The sequence below is a fragment of the Thunnus maccoyii genome, chromosome 5, assembly GCF_910596095.1.
Source record: "Thunnus maccoyii chromosome 5, fThuMac1.1, whole genome shotgun sequence".
Taxonomy (NCBI): domain Eukaryota; kingdom Metazoa; phylum Chordata; class Actinopteri; order Scombriformes; family Scombridae; genus Thunnus; species Thunnus maccoyii.
This window is the reverse complement of record NC_056537.1, coordinates 27,787,525-27,803,169: the sequence shown is the minus strand read 5'-3', so window position 1 is coordinate 27,803,169 and position 15,645 is coordinate 27,787,525. Positions and strand designations below refer to the sequence as shown.

The 15,645-nt window shown below is 41.8% G+C and overlaps 1 protein-coding gene across 3 annotated transcripts in view; it reads left to right on the top strand.

Annotated features, from left to right (window-relative positions):
- wwp2 (WW domain containing E3 ubiquitin protein ligase 2) overlaps nucleotides 1-15,645 on the top strand; it is a 63,108-nt gene that overhangs the window by 43,632 nt on the left and 3,831 nt on the right. Inside the window, exons 1-9 of one of the 3 annotated variants that reach the window (XM_042411748.1) lie at nucleotides 2,310-2,395; nucleotides 2,679-2,733; nucleotides 4,593-4,674; nucleotides 6,292-6,420; nucleotides 7,846-7,924; nucleotides 8,220-8,291; nucleotides 9,364-9,452; nucleotides 12,595-12,754; nucleotides 15,428-15,561. In XM_042411748.1, coding sequence (XP_042267682.1) covers nucleotides 6,293-6,420; nucleotides 7,846-7,924; nucleotides 8,220-8,291; nucleotides 9,364-9,452; nucleotides 12,595-12,754; nucleotides 15,428-15,561 — 662 coding nt within the window. In that variant the 5' untranslated portion in view covers nucleotides 2,310-2,395; nucleotides 2,679-2,733; nucleotides 4,593-4,674; nucleotide 6,292. Of the gene's footprint in view, nucleotides 1-2,309; nucleotides 2,396-2,678; nucleotides 2,734-4,592; nucleotides 4,675-6,291; nucleotides 6,421-7,845; nucleotides 7,925-8,219; nucleotides 8,292-9,363; nucleotides 9,453-12,594; nucleotides 12,755-15,427; nucleotides 15,562-15,645 lie in introns of those variants that run through there. The other 2 variants (XM_042411746.1, XM_042411747.1) reach the window with 2 other exon arrangements.

The window sequence follows — 15,645 nt, the reverse complement described above, 5'->3', positions numbered from 1 at the left end:
TAATATTTGAATGCTATCACTAGATTAATAAAAAGATAGATAATATTTCACTGAGGGATTTGTAAAAGTGTTTTTTAAGTCACCTTTCATTTACCTGCTATTTTAATGAAGAAGCAGCATGTGGGTCTCGGACTTAAACCCCCTCTATTTACAATATGAACCTCGATCCCAAATTCATTGAGAGGGCAAAGAAGAAAATGTAAATGTTCAAGCATAATAAATTCCAAACCTGTAACAAAAACCGCTTTGTTAGATCAGTCTGAAGCACACACATTTCCAAAACGTTTGAATGGCTGATGAACTCAAAGACCTCAAGTTTACTGGAGTCCTGTTATTCAGTTTCTCTCTCTCTCTCTCTCTCTCTCTTGTGTACACACACTTTGCCTCTCTGCTCTTTGCAGATGTGGAAAACAAGTGGCGTTGCAACAGAAAATGTGAAGCAGTTTTCACAGTTGTATGAAATAATAGTTTCACTACTACTAATAGTTTTGTATATGTTCTGAAACCACACTGCTGTTAACAATATTCTATTCATGTTAAAAGTGACCAGCTGAAACCGCCATTTTTCACCTGTGGTGCCTGGCCTTGAAAACGTGCCTTTGCGGCGTATTCCTTCCAGATCCATAACACCCAACCTTTATTTCACACGTCTCTGCCAACATGCTGCTGTTCCCTCTCTTCCTCTCCCTCCCTTGTTTTCTCAGTCTCTCTTTCTTTTCCTCCCTCCAGCCTCGCTCTGTCTGGAAGCTGCTGAGGAGCTGAATGGTCAGAGCCAGGATGAAGTCATCATGTCTTTATATCATTATATTCTCCTTTTACCTTTTTTAGTCACAGAAAACCCATAAGGGTGGGGCGCCGGGCCATAGATTGGCTGTCGATGGGAGCGACACACACACAAATACACACACACAAACACACATACACACACACCCTTTAACCCTGTTATGTGCCCACTCTTGCTCCTCCAGCAGGCCTAGTCCTTTCCATCCCAACTTCCTCAGAGTTTCCATGACAGAGCCACTTTAAATGGGCACAGTCACATTTCTTTTTGGGAAATGCTGTGTAAAGTGACGTTGACATTCAGTGGATAATACTCTGCTTTATAGCCTCTCAGGAAATAATCATCACTTTTGTGGTGCAAAAAAAAAAAAACTTTGAAGGTGCACCAGCTTTCATTTGGAAAATGTTGGCTTTTTTTTCACTTGAGAGTAGCTGACAAACAAGAGCTACCTGCAAAACCAACAAGTACAGAATCAGTTCAACAAGGTTTTCCCATAAGTTTTGATGATTTTTTTTTTTTTTTTTTGCCATGCTGGTGGTTGTTTTGCTTCTTAAAATCACCAGACTGAGCTCACGCTGTACCCACCTTTTTTTTTTTTTATTTACACTAACCAGTATAACATGTCGTCATTAAAGGGGTCTGATCTCTGCTTGGTGGTACGGTAAATGATGTTGAAGTTGTTTGCGACACACCTCAACCGGCCCGTTCTATTAGTATGAAAAACCATCAGCGGCCACTAATTCCTAACAAGCTTCTTTTCAGCTACTTTTCCACTCAAGCTAATATATTCGTGTGTGTGTGTGTGTGTGTATTCCAACATAAGAACGTACACATTGACTGACTGTTTGCCACAGACAAACTTTCCACACCGTGGCGCACACACACACACACACTCGTTTTTTTTTTCTTTTTTTTTTCAGAGTGTGTGTGTATATATGAGTGCAGGCTGAGTAAACCCCACAGTGGTTTCCAGGCCCAGGGTGAATAAAGGTGCCTTTTGTCAGGCCCCGGGGTGGGTTGAGGAGGCGGGGTGGGTGGGGCGGGGGGTGTCCAGTCTGGAACAAGCATGAATGTTCCCTCAGTTCCCTCAGACATCGCACTTCCCTGCCTACTTTCACAGCAGCGCTAGAAGAGAGCAAGAGAAAGGAGGAGGAGGAGGAGGAGGAGGAGGAGGAGGAGGAGGACCTCAGGGTGGGGTAGGGAGGGGTGCCAGGGTGGAGGTGGAGGAGGAGGGGTGGGGGTGGGGTGTATTGGGGAGGTGAGCGGGAAGCCGGGGGGTGGGGCCTGCATCCAGCCAGTGAGCTCATTGGAACAGCGTTGTTGTTTTATCCTCCTACCGAGCGTGTAGTTTTTGGAAGGAATACCAGCCACCGGCCGGCCAGCTCTGTCAGTCGCCCCTTACCGCTGCAGCAGAGAGGAGCCACCCCCACCCCTCTTACATATATATATACACACACATACACACACACACACACACACACACACACACACACACTTCAGCTTGCCTGACTTACCAACAGGTATCACTCTGAAGTTAGCGAGGTCAAGCGAAAGACTTTATCTTACACGTCTGATGCTCGGTCTCGATTCTCTAAGTTGGGGACGGCTCCACGAGTGAGTTTCACTGGCTTTTTTTTCTGATTTTTTTACTTACTCATCTGCAACCTCATTGGCTCCTTTCTGTATTTTTTGGGCTTTTTTTTCCACAACCATTTCCTCCTCCTCATCCTGACGCTGCAGTGAGAAACCGAGCGGACAGACAGAAGAATTTCACACCGTGCCGTACGAAGACAAGAAATGAGGGAGAAATCTGAGCAGAAACGTGGAACGAGGAGAAGAGAGAGACAGAAAGGTGTCCTAACTGGAATTGTTTTGTCTCTCTCTGTTTCTCCCTCAGCCGTCCGGTGCTCCGGTGGAAAATGACCCTCTGGGCCCACTGCCTCCTGGATGGGGTAAGTTTATCCTCCACACTGCTTGTATGTACACTCAACCTAAAGATACTCTCAGTGAGGGGTTCTGAGTTGTTCTAAAAATTGCCAGATGATTTGGCCTCTTTGACCAGGCCGGGTTTTAGTCCAAATTTGGATTTTCCAGAGGCTGCAGAACTGCTTTAAACACCTCCGTACCTGCTGGAGGTGTCCATTGTTGAAGTAAATCTGATCAGTCATGACTGGATTCTTGAGCCTGAGCTGTTTTCAATCAAAAACCTGCAACCCTCGCCAGTCCTGTGTAGGTATTTTTGACCAGTCTTGTCAGCAGTCAACAGTGAAGCAATGCAATTTGTCAAAATATTAATACTGGGCTCTTGATTCAGTCAGTTGAAGTCATTTAAAATGTGTTTTGCATTTCTCCCAGCAGCTGTGAGGGTGTGAGGTTTTGGGGAAAGTGTTGCAAAATGTTTGCACTTTTTTCTCCTCACAGAACTCTGAGCGCAATTGTGATGATTTAAGCCCTTCTGCAGCATCAGAAACAATGCTGGTTCTGTGGTTTTTGTTATTTGCCTAAGTCTCTTCCTTGTGGTCCCCAGTGAGCGGATCAGCAGTTAATTGACTGATTTATGTCCTCCTGATGTTCAATTTTCTTTTTGTTGTAGGGAATCTGGATAAAATGTCTCTCGGTTTCTTCTCAGTACTCTGCTCATGTTATGCCAATTTATCACTGTACGCACTTCCCTTTACTCCAAAGTCCGCAAATTACAGAGGCCGCATTATTGATGGGACTCTACATCATCCAGCATTTTCCCAAATGAGTAATGTAATCCGATCCACGCACAGTCATGTCACACACATTCATTCATAAACGAACGCTGCTGGTTCTGTCCCACCAACATTTTCACAGACTTCATCACACAGCCATGTTCTCTCCAAAAACCCTCACTCCCTGCCCATGATGCCTTTTCAACATGTTGCGGTACCTCAGACGAAAACCTCAATTATATCACTGGCTCAGATTCACTTCTCTGGCGCGCTCTTTTTCATCTGCGGTCGCTTCCCTCCTTTTTTTTTTTTTTTTTTTTTTTTTCAGGCTCAGATTCAAAAAGAGAAAGATGGGAGAAAAGAGGGAAAGATGGAGGAGAAGAAGAAGGAGAAGAGACAGAGGCAAATGAAAGAAACTAAAAGAAGGAGGGAGGGGGAGTGGGGGGGCTAAAACTGGATAGAAAAGTGGGGGTGGAGTGAGTAGAGGAAAAAGCTAAGAAGAGTTGCAATGTGAGCACTACTGTTTCTGGGCCCTCCACACACTCCTGTTAATGAGAAAAAGATGTCAGAGCAATGGAGGGAGGAGGATGGGGCACCAGCCACTCTCTCTGGAGACCAGTGGCCTAACACACACACACACACACACACAATTTACACATTTTCATAAACCTTTATTCAATTTGAGAGCCTCCATTGTAGTCGCTCAACAATTGCATTTTTTTTTTTAAAAAGAAATCACAATCCTTGTTTAATATTTACTCCAACAACACGGTCACTTTGACTCTCAAACGCCCCCACCACAACCTTAATTCCACACACACACACTCTCACACATACACTTAGGTTAACCCTGGTGAGGTATTTGGATCAAGCCACAGTGAAATACCACACAGACTTGCTGGTTTTCTATCATGGGGGTGAGATTTTTTTCTTCTTTCTTTGTCCCGATAGTGAGCCCAGTGGTTAGTGTCAGGGACAATCAGGTGATCCTTCTGAGCGAGTCAAGTCCAAGTTGTAAAAAAAAATCCTCCCAACTTTGAACTTCACAAATGCCCTCAAACTCGATTTTTTTTTTTTTTTTTCAACATGCCGTTCTGTGCTGTTTGTGTCCACAGAGAAGCGCCAGGACAATGGCAGAGTGTACTTCGTCAACCACAACACACGAACCACTCAGTGGGATGATCCGCGGACCCAAGGGTGAGACTATGAACTGGAAAAAGTACTAATGTGTATGTGTGTATGTGTGTGTGTGTGTTAGTGTGTATGCATGGGTTTGTTCTGATTGCCTGCTTGTTAGATGGTACGTCGCTTTGGTTGTTTGCTCGTACAGAAGATGGTATTATCATCATACACGGTTCCTGTGACGACAGAGTGAGTCATCTACATGATGTCATGATAGAAACGGATATGAACATGTTTCCCACTGACCTGAATGTCATGGGATTTTCTGAGAGGCGTACTCCCAGAGGAGGAAAACTTGACAAATTCTTTGGGGCTGGCCCAGAAATTCAGTTAAAATAAATCATCTTACAAGAAGGTGGCGAAATTTATTTTACAAATTGGTCATCTTAAACTGAAAAATAACACTATCATAAGAAATAAGCTTCATCTCTTACATGGTTGGGAACCCTCCACAAACAACTAAAGATGAATTTGGAAACGTTTTGGCTTCTAGTCAGATATCCAACAATCTACTTGCTGTTTATTTGCTCATTTTTCTGACATCAACTTCTATTTCTTTGACATTGAGACACTTCAGAGCTCTTAAAATTCTTTTCTTCTTCACCTCACTCATGCTGATTGAACCTCTAACTCTCTGTCAGTCAGTTACAATTTATTGAAGTTTCACACATTTCAAATTTGAATCTTCAGTCTTTTAAAAAAAAAAAAAAAGCCAGGCTCTTGAACATGCAGGGCATCTTCTCCTCTATATAAATAATATGTAGAGGTGAAGTGGGGATGTGGTTACAGGTAGCGGGGGTGGAACTAGTCCCAGTTTGTGGTTCCATGTATTGACATTGAATTAGAGTCACAGATCTAAATATCTATTTTTCTGAAAAACAAATAAATACTCAGCAACCTCTTTTTCCTAATCCAAATAAAGACGGTAGCCTCAGAAATGTCCTGGCTCAATTTGTCCAACTGAAAATTATAATCAGTTAAAATTCTCAAATATTGATGTTACTTTCTATTGTTTTATATTTTCTTTCAGCTGGCTGGATAGGGAATAAGAGTCACCACTTGGGAAATGGGTCAAAAATCTTTTTTTTTATTGTGCAGCCTACCAAATATTTTTTCAACCAGATGATTGGAAACATTTTTAATACCTCCAGAAAAGAGAGAAGTGCAGTTAAATGACCTCAGCTTCTAGTGTTTTGCCAGGTATTTCTTTTTCAGAAAAACGGATGCTTAACTCTGTGACTCAAATGTAATGCTAATTGATGAGAGACACAAACCGTGCCAGGTTGGAAAGAGGAATTCTTCACCACATTAAAGATATTACTGTGGGTCAGCTCTTTTTATAATAAAATAAAGTTTCATACGGGCCTCTGCAGCTGTGGGCCGCACCAGCGAAGGCCCTCTAGACAAAACTCTGAGTTGCTCTCCAGTGGTTGGAAGCAGTCTGAAAACATGCCTGTAGGATCCTCAGAGGAGCTAGACTCCACCTCGGCATGACTGTAGGCCGGTGCAGGGTTTTTGTTTTTTGCATCCAGGGCTTTAGATCCACAGGTTGGCGGGGAGGTGTGTTAGTTTCATCCCCAGGACGGGGCCCCTCCGGCTGGGACCGTGCTCACTGCCCTCTCCCTGTTGCAGGATGATCAAGGAGCACCCCCTGCCCCCGGGCTGGGAGATGAAGTACACCGCCGAGGGAGTCCGATATTTTGTGGACCACAACTCACGCACGACCACCTTTAAAGACCCCCGACCCGGGTTTGAGTCAGGGTAAATATTCTCTCAGCGCTTCCTCCCAAACCTGCTGTTTTTTAAAAAAAAAAAAATCACAGACTGAGGCACAGACCTGATGATCGCTGTCACTCAGATCATGGAAAAGACACTTCTAAAGTGATCTAAATCAACTTCTTTTTCAATTTGAATCATTGCATTGCAGATATTAATTCAAACAATCCCCTCCTCCCCTCTATCTTAATCCAAACTACATCATCCATTTAATTTTTGATCTGTATCTTTATTGAGCCCATGTTTTACCCATTGCCTTTCATCTCTTTGCCCATTTTTAAAATATTTCTTTAAGTCAGATAAAATCAGCTTCAGCGTCACAGATTTCACATCGACGAAAAGTCATATTCTGTCACAGCAACATGTTTAAGCAAGCACACACACACACACACACACACACACACCTCTTCCCCTCAGCCTGTGGATGTTTGCTTTGCCTTGAAGCAGTCTCAAATCTCACCGCAAAGTCAGGAGAATGTGCAGATGTGCGACAACAGATCCACTGCAGACTGCACTGGAGTGTGTGTGTGGGCGTGTGGGCGTGTGTGTGTGTGTGTGTGTGTGTGTGTGCGCGCGCGCTGGTGTCGGTGCTTTTCTGTGTTTACGTTCAGCATGCAATGCGTATTTGCTTGTGTGGTCGCTGCTGTAGATGGCATGTCTGTGTGTGCAAGTGCATCTGCAAGCTACTTTTTCATGCTGATATTTGAACATACGCAGGCTGTATTTTTAGGCCCGGTGGTCTAACGGAGGGCTTCTGAAAGAGTCTTCACTGTTTTTTACGCTGGATCCTGCAGGAGTGTGTGTCCGCGGCCAGCGCTCTGCCGCTGCGGTCTCCATTTCCTAACCCAAACCAAGATGTGCCTGGCAGCTCGGCGCGTTAGAGGCCTCCTTCTTCTCTCCCACCATTTCACTCTCTCTCCTGCCTTCCTCCCATTATCTGTCTATCTCTCTCTTTCTCTCTCCCTCTCTCTCTCTCTCTCTCTGCGTCTCAGCCTCTCCGGTGCTGACAAGGCATATATCCAGTGTGTGTGTGCAGTGGGTTGGTGAAGCTTATACTAACACAGCTGCACACCCGGACTCACCTCTGTCTTTGAGACCCAGACACACCGAGTTATTATTTAGAGCAGGATGGCTGGTGTGAATTTAATATTTACTTTGAGACTCTGGCCCGCAACTGTCAGTCGCACACTGTTCTCCTCCAGGGCCTCTTGAGGGAGAACATCAAGTTTCTGGGACATCGCATGTGTTAATCAGCAGAGTTCATTGTCAATCAGTTTTTTTCTTCAACAGTGTAAAATTAACAGTTTCTCCCTTCTCTTTCTGTGTGTGCGTGTGTGTGTGTGTGTGTGTGTGTGTGTGTGTGTGTGTGTGTGTGTGTGTGTGTGTGTGTGTGTGTGTGTGCGTGCACAGGTCACGGCAGGGCGGTTCACCTGGCGCCTACGATCGCAGCTTCAGGTGGAAATACCACCAGTTCCGTTTCCTGTGCCATGTAAGTGTTAACTGGAGTGTGCATAATAAAACTTTCCCTCTCCACACAAACTATGAAAAAATGTTTTCACACTAGCTGTGTCTAGTCAGTCTAGATAGTTTTGGTTTTATTTGACTTAAGATGTCAGTCTCTGCCTCTCTGTTACTCTCTGGATAACCTACAGAACACAGTACCAACAGTTAAATATGTATGTTTGTAAATGCTTTGAGCACTGCTAACAAAAGGACTCATAATGAACGACTAACTTCTTTAAATATGTGGGGGGTTTTTTTTGTTGTTTTTTGTATCTGTCCAGTCCAATGCCTTACCCAGCCACGTGAAGATCTCTGTGTCCAGACAGACTCTGTTTGAGGATTCATTTCAACAGGTCAGAGACAGAAAACACACACATCTCCATTCTACATTTCACTTCATCCACTACATATTTCATCAGACGCTGGAAACACCAAAACAAATGAATGCTCAACTTTTGGACTGAGAAATAAATAATAAGTAATAAATACTAGAATGATGGATTATAGGATCTCTAGGATCTCTGTAAACAGTTTTCTGATCAAGTTTTGCAGTTTTTCTGTTTGGTGTCTCCCCTCAGGTAACAACAACAGGCAGTGGTACAGAAAGTAGCCACTCAGCTAGCACTTAGCATAGGAGCAAGAGTGTACGTATGTATTAGTGATGACGGGTAAACGTCATCAAGTAAGATTGTCCCTGAGGTGTATTCAAGATACGGAGGCCATTAATGCTTTGAAAAGAAAACAAGGAAAAGTTGGCAATGACAGAAATAAAAATATTGATGGTAAATGACAGTATGAAATACTTAAGTCTTAAGTTTTACTTTTAAAGTGAAAATTATGCAATACCAAACTTTGGACATTTTTTTTAAACACAAAACTTTATTCAACAAAAAATAGTATTCGAATAATAATAATAATAATACATTTAATTTGTATTTATTCACAGTGAATCTCAAAGTGCTACACTCTACAGCATTAAACACATACAACACACAACATAAAGAAAATAACAAGAGTTAGAGTGAATAGAAAGGCTTTTAAGCCTGTTTAAAAGAATTTGAAAATGTAAATGACAGTTGTCAGTAGCATAAAACCAATGATCTGATCTAACAATGGGATAGCCGTCAGTGCTGGAAAAAAAATTGTTTAAATCGAAAATCGAATTGTGACCTTAAAATCAAAAGTTAAATTTGGATTTGGAGAATCGTTACACCCCTAATGAATCCATGTCACAGTATTAATTTCACTCTAACGAAGCACACAATAAAAAAAAAAGACTGGTTAAATCTTGACCTTCTAATGCAGTCAGAAATATTAAGCAAGTTAAAAATAAATGTTTATTAAACTTTGTATGTGTCGTACAGTTTTCTATCCTTCTCAAACGTTGCCTCTCAAAAACTAGTAACACGTGATTTCTGTCATCAGATCATGAATGTGAAGCCATACGACCTTCGCCGGAGACTCTACATCATCATGAGAGGAGAGGAAGGGCTGGACTACGGCGGCATCGCCAGGTGAGAGCAGCGGTGAAACAAACGCACCCGTCGTCTTCTCCTCATATTCTGTTATTATGTGTGGGCTATTACAAGGATTTTCTGTTAGTGCTGTCTAACACATTGGTTTTTTTTAACATTTGTTTTTTAATGTCGGTGGTGGTGTTTTTCCTGTTCCTGTCAGTTCTCAATCACCTGCTTCCTCCTCCTCTGGAAATGGCTTTTAAGGCAGGATTGAAACAAATTTTAAAAAGATTTTAAAGAAGTAATATGTCTGGAGGATTACAGGGTTCTTGACTTGCTGGCATTCACCTTCTCATTCTCAGAAAATGTTATTTATTTATTTATTTGTCCAGGGAGATATAGATTGTGTATGTGAGGGTAAATTCTCACTGGTTACCAGCAGAAGTCATACTATAAATTACTTAATGCCTCCTTTAATTTTTTCTTCCCGAGACCTTCGTCCCCTTTGTTTCTCACCTGACTCCTCCATACAACACCTCACAACATCTCTGTCCTCCCTCCCCACCAATCATCCACCCACCACATGTATCCATCCTGCCCCCTGCGTCTGCTGTGTTCCAGGTCTTCCTCTCTCTCTATATGTTGTTATTTTTCTGTTGGCAGTGTTTCATCTTTTCTGTTTGGTTTTGCATTGTGTCTCTGTCTCCGGTGTCACGTCAGTGGTTTTACCCTATGGTAGGTGACATCATGCTGTTCTACCACAGGGTAGAACCACGGACGGGATGTTGGGAGGTGTCTGCGTCCGTCCGTCCGTCAGTTCATACCCCTCCTCCTCCTCCTCCCATATACCCCGAGAAGGAGGGAACGGGCCTTGGGGAGCGCTTGGTTCTGGTGCTGCAGCTGGTGGTGGTGCTGCTGCTTGTTGGCCCTCATTCTCTCTAACATGCATTTCACTGTTTGTGTCTTTAATTTTAATTCTACCCTGTTGTATTTATCCTAAATGTTATATGTTTGTCTTCATGTAATTTATGTTTCAAATTTGGGTTGTAGGTTGTGTGCAAATGTGTTAATCTACTATCTGTTCAAACTTATACCACCATCCAGAGTAGGATAATAAAAATGAAAGCTGCTCTACAAAAGTATACAAAAAAAGCTAAATTAAGATAAGAGTGTCATACTCTTATTAAAGGAATAGTTCTATATTGTGGGAAATACACTTATTTGCTTTCTTGCTGAGAGTTAAGGCAGGGTTTTTCTTGTTTAACGTGCTGTCCGAGCACTTTGAAAGACATAAACATTTATATATTTTTTCTGACTGGCCACATTCCAAGGTGGATTGAAAAGCTAGCCGTCATAGGGAGAGGGAGAAACGATAGTCATTTAATATTTAAATATGGCGATAATGGTGCATATTTTCAGACAGTTTGTCCTGGAAGGAATTCATAGTGATGCATTCAGTTGTTCACATTAAAAGTGCACAAATAGTTGTGTAACAAATGGGGAAAACAAGTTCAAGCCCTGCCTAATTTCTCACCTCTGTACAGCTGGCTGGTCACTGTGTGAAGTGGGTGTGAATGTCGGATTGTCAGTTTCGGAAAGTTACAGAAATTGTCAGACACAGTCCCCCCAGAAATGAGTCAGGAGAAGAAGGTCTCAGAGTCTTTACGACATCAGAACTAACGAGCAGCTCTGATGTATACTGCTGCCTTTAGATTCAGAAGGTCGACACCACTCTTATGTCTGACTGTTAAATATAAAGCTTGAGCCAGCAGACGATTAGCAAGTGCTAACAGTTAGCCTGAGTCTGGCCAAAGTATAAAGAAATCTGCCTACCAGCATCTCTAAAGTTCACTAATTAAACTACCTTGTTTGTTTAATCTGTGTAAAACTGACATGTAAAAAGGACAATTTGGGGTTTTATGGAGGGTTATGTGCTGGAGCTATTTCTTGGCCAAGTGCTCTGACTTCAGGCCAGACACAGGCCAGACATGAGAGTAGTACCAAACTTCTCATAAATGTCTCGCCAAGAAAGTGAATCATTTTCACATATTTCCCAAAGTGTTGAGCTGTTCCTTTAAGGAGAAGCTGTAGAATGACTCACTCTATTTGCCCAAAAATTCAGGATTAATTAATTCAGATTTATGTATATAATTCAGGATTTGGAAATCTTAATTGTATTTGAAATAGCATCAAAATGTTTTGTATTAAATCAGACAGAATAAAAATCTAATCAAGATTCATTTTACCTAGTTACAGTTTAGAGTAAACATCCTCTGCCCAAACTATTTGATGACATTTAAGACTTCGTGATGTCCTTTCAAAACATATAATTAGATAAACAGCACATGAAGGAAAAGTATCAAATATCTCATAAAGTAGGCCTAATGGTAACATTGAAAACCTTCTACAGTGGTAACAAATATGAAGGAATGCATAAAACTAACAAAGCATGTTGGAGCTGTTCTCAAAGTTAAAGACTTAAGTCCTCCTCGGAATTACAGATCATCTTAAAATCCTTAAAGTCAAACCAGTGTGGGTGTAGGTGAAGCACCAGTCTGAACCTCATATCTGTGAATAGAAAAACTCTGATTCCACAGCTTTTATCAAAACCTTGAAACATTGAGGTTTGTTGTTCAGTTTGATGAATCTTGTCTGAGCTGAACCTGCCAGTCAGAAGACGACTTTACAATCTCAGTTGAAATATTCAAGTACATTATTGATCTTTAATGAGGCAGGATTATTGTGTTTTATTGTCAGTTTTTTTTCTTTCTATATACTGTGTTGTAGCTGATCATGTTCTGTCCTTCATGGCTTAATTGTACTTTGAGTGTTGTTTCGTCTTTGCCATAAGATGTCTTGTTTTCTCCATCATGTAAATGGTGTCATTGTCATTTGGTTTTATTTGTTCTTGTTGCTATATGGCAGAGTGTGTGTTTTTGTTTTTTGAGCCCACAAACCACGTCTTGATGTCAATGAAACTAACACTCCCGCCACCTCTTAAACACTAATAATTGTCGTTAACATGTTTATTTGCGGAATTATCCAGCATTCTGCCATGTTTGACATATGGAAACAATACTGACATGTAGTGTGTTGAAGTATAGGCATCAGTTCCTCCCTGCTGTCGTCTCTCAGTCTCTGTGGACTTCTATAGATCTTCCTCTCCTGCATTAACGTCTCGTGTCTCGTTACTCTGCAGGGAGTGGTTCTTCCTGCTGTCCCACGAGGTCCTGAACCCCATGTACTGTCTGTTTGAATACGCCGGCAAGAACAACTACTGTCTGCAGATCAACCCGGCCTCCTCCATCAACCCCGACCACCTCACGTACTTCCGCTTCATCGGACGCTTCATCGCCATGGTGAGTTGTATTAAAATCAGACTTTGATTTGTTGACATTGGAAAACTGAACTGAGGTGATGTCAGGCTGCTGTTTTGGGGTTTTTTTTGTTTTTCTCAAACAGAAAATGCTGCCACAAACACATTTTTACTGACATCGAAAAGCAATTTGTAGAATTGAGCTTTCTAACCAGCCTTAACCTGCCATCAGCAAACATAAACAAGTATATAACTCTCAATCATGACTTTTTTCAACCTAGTCTCGTTTCATTTTCATTTGGTGACGTTCTAAGATTTTATCAGCCTACACAGCACCAAACTCCATGTTTTTATTTGATATTCAGTCAAGAGGACTCCTCTTAAACTTACGTTTTACACTATTGGCTTTATTTACATGCACAGAAATATTTAAAGCATGAAGCAATAAAAGCTGCAATGAAAGTAACCATGAGCAAGTGTTGAATACTCTACTCCCATATTAGTTACAGTACTTAAAGGTGGTTTGTGTGTGCAAACCTACCACAGTGTGAGTTTTTCACAGAATTCGCAGCATTTTGCAAACAGTAATCAAACATGTTCAGTTGAGCAGTGCTTCACTTTGTCTCGTCATTGTTTTATCATTTCATGAACATTCTCTCTGTGCTTCAAACTGTGCTAATGTTCATTTAACATTATAGAATTGTAGAGCCGCAACTAATGATTATTCTTTCAATTTCGATTAATCGTTTGATCAATAAAATGTCAGTAAAATTCCCATCACAAATTCATCTGGTTCCAAAGTGACATCTTCAAATGTCTTGTCTTGTCCAAAACCTGTAGATATTTCATTTAAAATCAAGTAAAACAGAAAAGCAGCAAATCCTCACATTTTAGAAGCAAGAACTCGAAGAATGTTTTTGCATTTTTGCTTGAAAAATGACTCAAAAAAAAAGACTCTGTTATCAAAATAGTTGCTGAGTGATTTTCAGTCAGTTGACTCATCGTGCCAGCTCTACAGAGTGCTCAGATTTTAGTAGATATTCTATTATGTTGAAGCTACTGTAAAAGAGTTAGCCACAAGTATGAACCATGAAACCAGTAAGTTCAGGTTTGAGGTTGAATATTTTAGGGAAGCTGACAATGAGCAGGAGGCATCTTCAGACATCCAACTGACTGAACTCCAGAGCACGAATATGAGACAGGAATATGAGCAGTGCAGTTACCATAACAACCACTTCACAGTCTCATCACTATGTGCAATTCCATGCAGCTGTTGTAAAACAGTCCAAATCCTGTATTAAAACTAAATCCAGAGAATATTCTCGTAAATAATCAGCCCAGACAGAATCACTGCGTCCATGAGCTGCCTTTTTCCTCTCTTTCACGTTCATCTTGTATATCCTATAATACTCTATTTACAAATCTGAATACAAAATCTACATTTTCTAACACTTTTTTTTTTTTGTGGGGAAAACTAGTACAATCCAATAGTTCCTAACTCTCAGTATCTACAGTGCAGTGAATTCTTGATGAACAGTATGTTCTATAATGTCTCTCTTTCTGTGGGATCAACTCCAGAAAGCTGTAGGTCCCAAAAACCCACACCCTCCACCCCTCCTTCCGTCTGCCACCCCACCCCTCACCCGCACCATGACCTCACTGCCGCACCCAGCCCACACCCGCCAGCAGCTGCCTATATTTAGTCCGAAAATGCACTTTGCTGACTTGCCTTATAAAGATGCTTGCCTCTAGCAACTTCAAACTACCGAACCCTCCCCTGTCTCCTTGCTCTTTCTCATTTCCTTACCTTTTTTACTTTCCGTCTTTGCCCCTCGCTTTCCGCTGACACCCTCTCCCGAGTCTATAAATCTCCCTGTCTGTCCCTGTGTCTCGCTGGCTGTGAGACAGACACATATGGTCAGTCAGGATGCAGTAGGACAGAACAGACTGTGACTGAGTCAGTTTGTGGGTGTCTGTGTTGTTCTTGGCTCATCGCAGCTCTGAGCCCTCTGTGGGTTTTTTAACATTAAACAGCTCCGTCTGGCTGTATCGACACACTCTACCTCTCAGCGAACACACGCACACACACACACAGGGTGAAGATTATGACTTGGTTTGCAGCCGTATGTGTTGAGTGCACGCATTTATCTTTGTCTCATATGTTAATCTAATCCGAGTGACTCTCTTTTAAATAATCATAAAAGACAAAGTGTAAATCTTTAGACCTATATCTTGGAGTCAAATGTAAACGGCAGCTACGGTCGTCACGTTGCCCCGCTGCAGTTGTGGAGTTTTTGCTGGTAAACTGCGCAGGGTTTTATCAGGCTGCCATGATTCCAGAAATAAAAGCTCCATTCATGTTTCCTGTAAAGGTGACTGGCTGTCGAAGCATTTCTAACACTTAAACGGGCACGAAACAATCCCCAGTGAATCATTAGTACAAAGTGAGCAACTGAGATGAAAATATTTGTAATTTGTCAAATACTAACTGGAACCATATGGCCATAAAATAACTCTAATACCATAAAATTACAGCAGGGAGAAAATGATCCTCCCACTACTCCACTCCTGTTGGATCCAGCGAGTCAAACCTGCCGGATCATCACATTTATTGAATTGACACTGCATTTCTATATGTGTATTTGAGGAATATGAGCAGTGAACAGCAGGTGTTGTTCATAATTGTGGTTTATAATGTAACAAATCCTCCCTGCAGGCTTTGTACCACGGAAAGTTCATCGACACAGGCTTCACGCTACCGTTCTACAAGCGAATGCTGGACAAGAAGCCCACACTCAAAGACCTGGAGTCCATAGACCCCGAGTTCTATAACTCCATCATGTGGGTCAAGTAAGTAACGCAGGACGGCTTTGTAGCTCTCTGTATTTTACAACGATAGAAAGCGGAGTCTGGTTGCCATTTCTTGTTCATCTT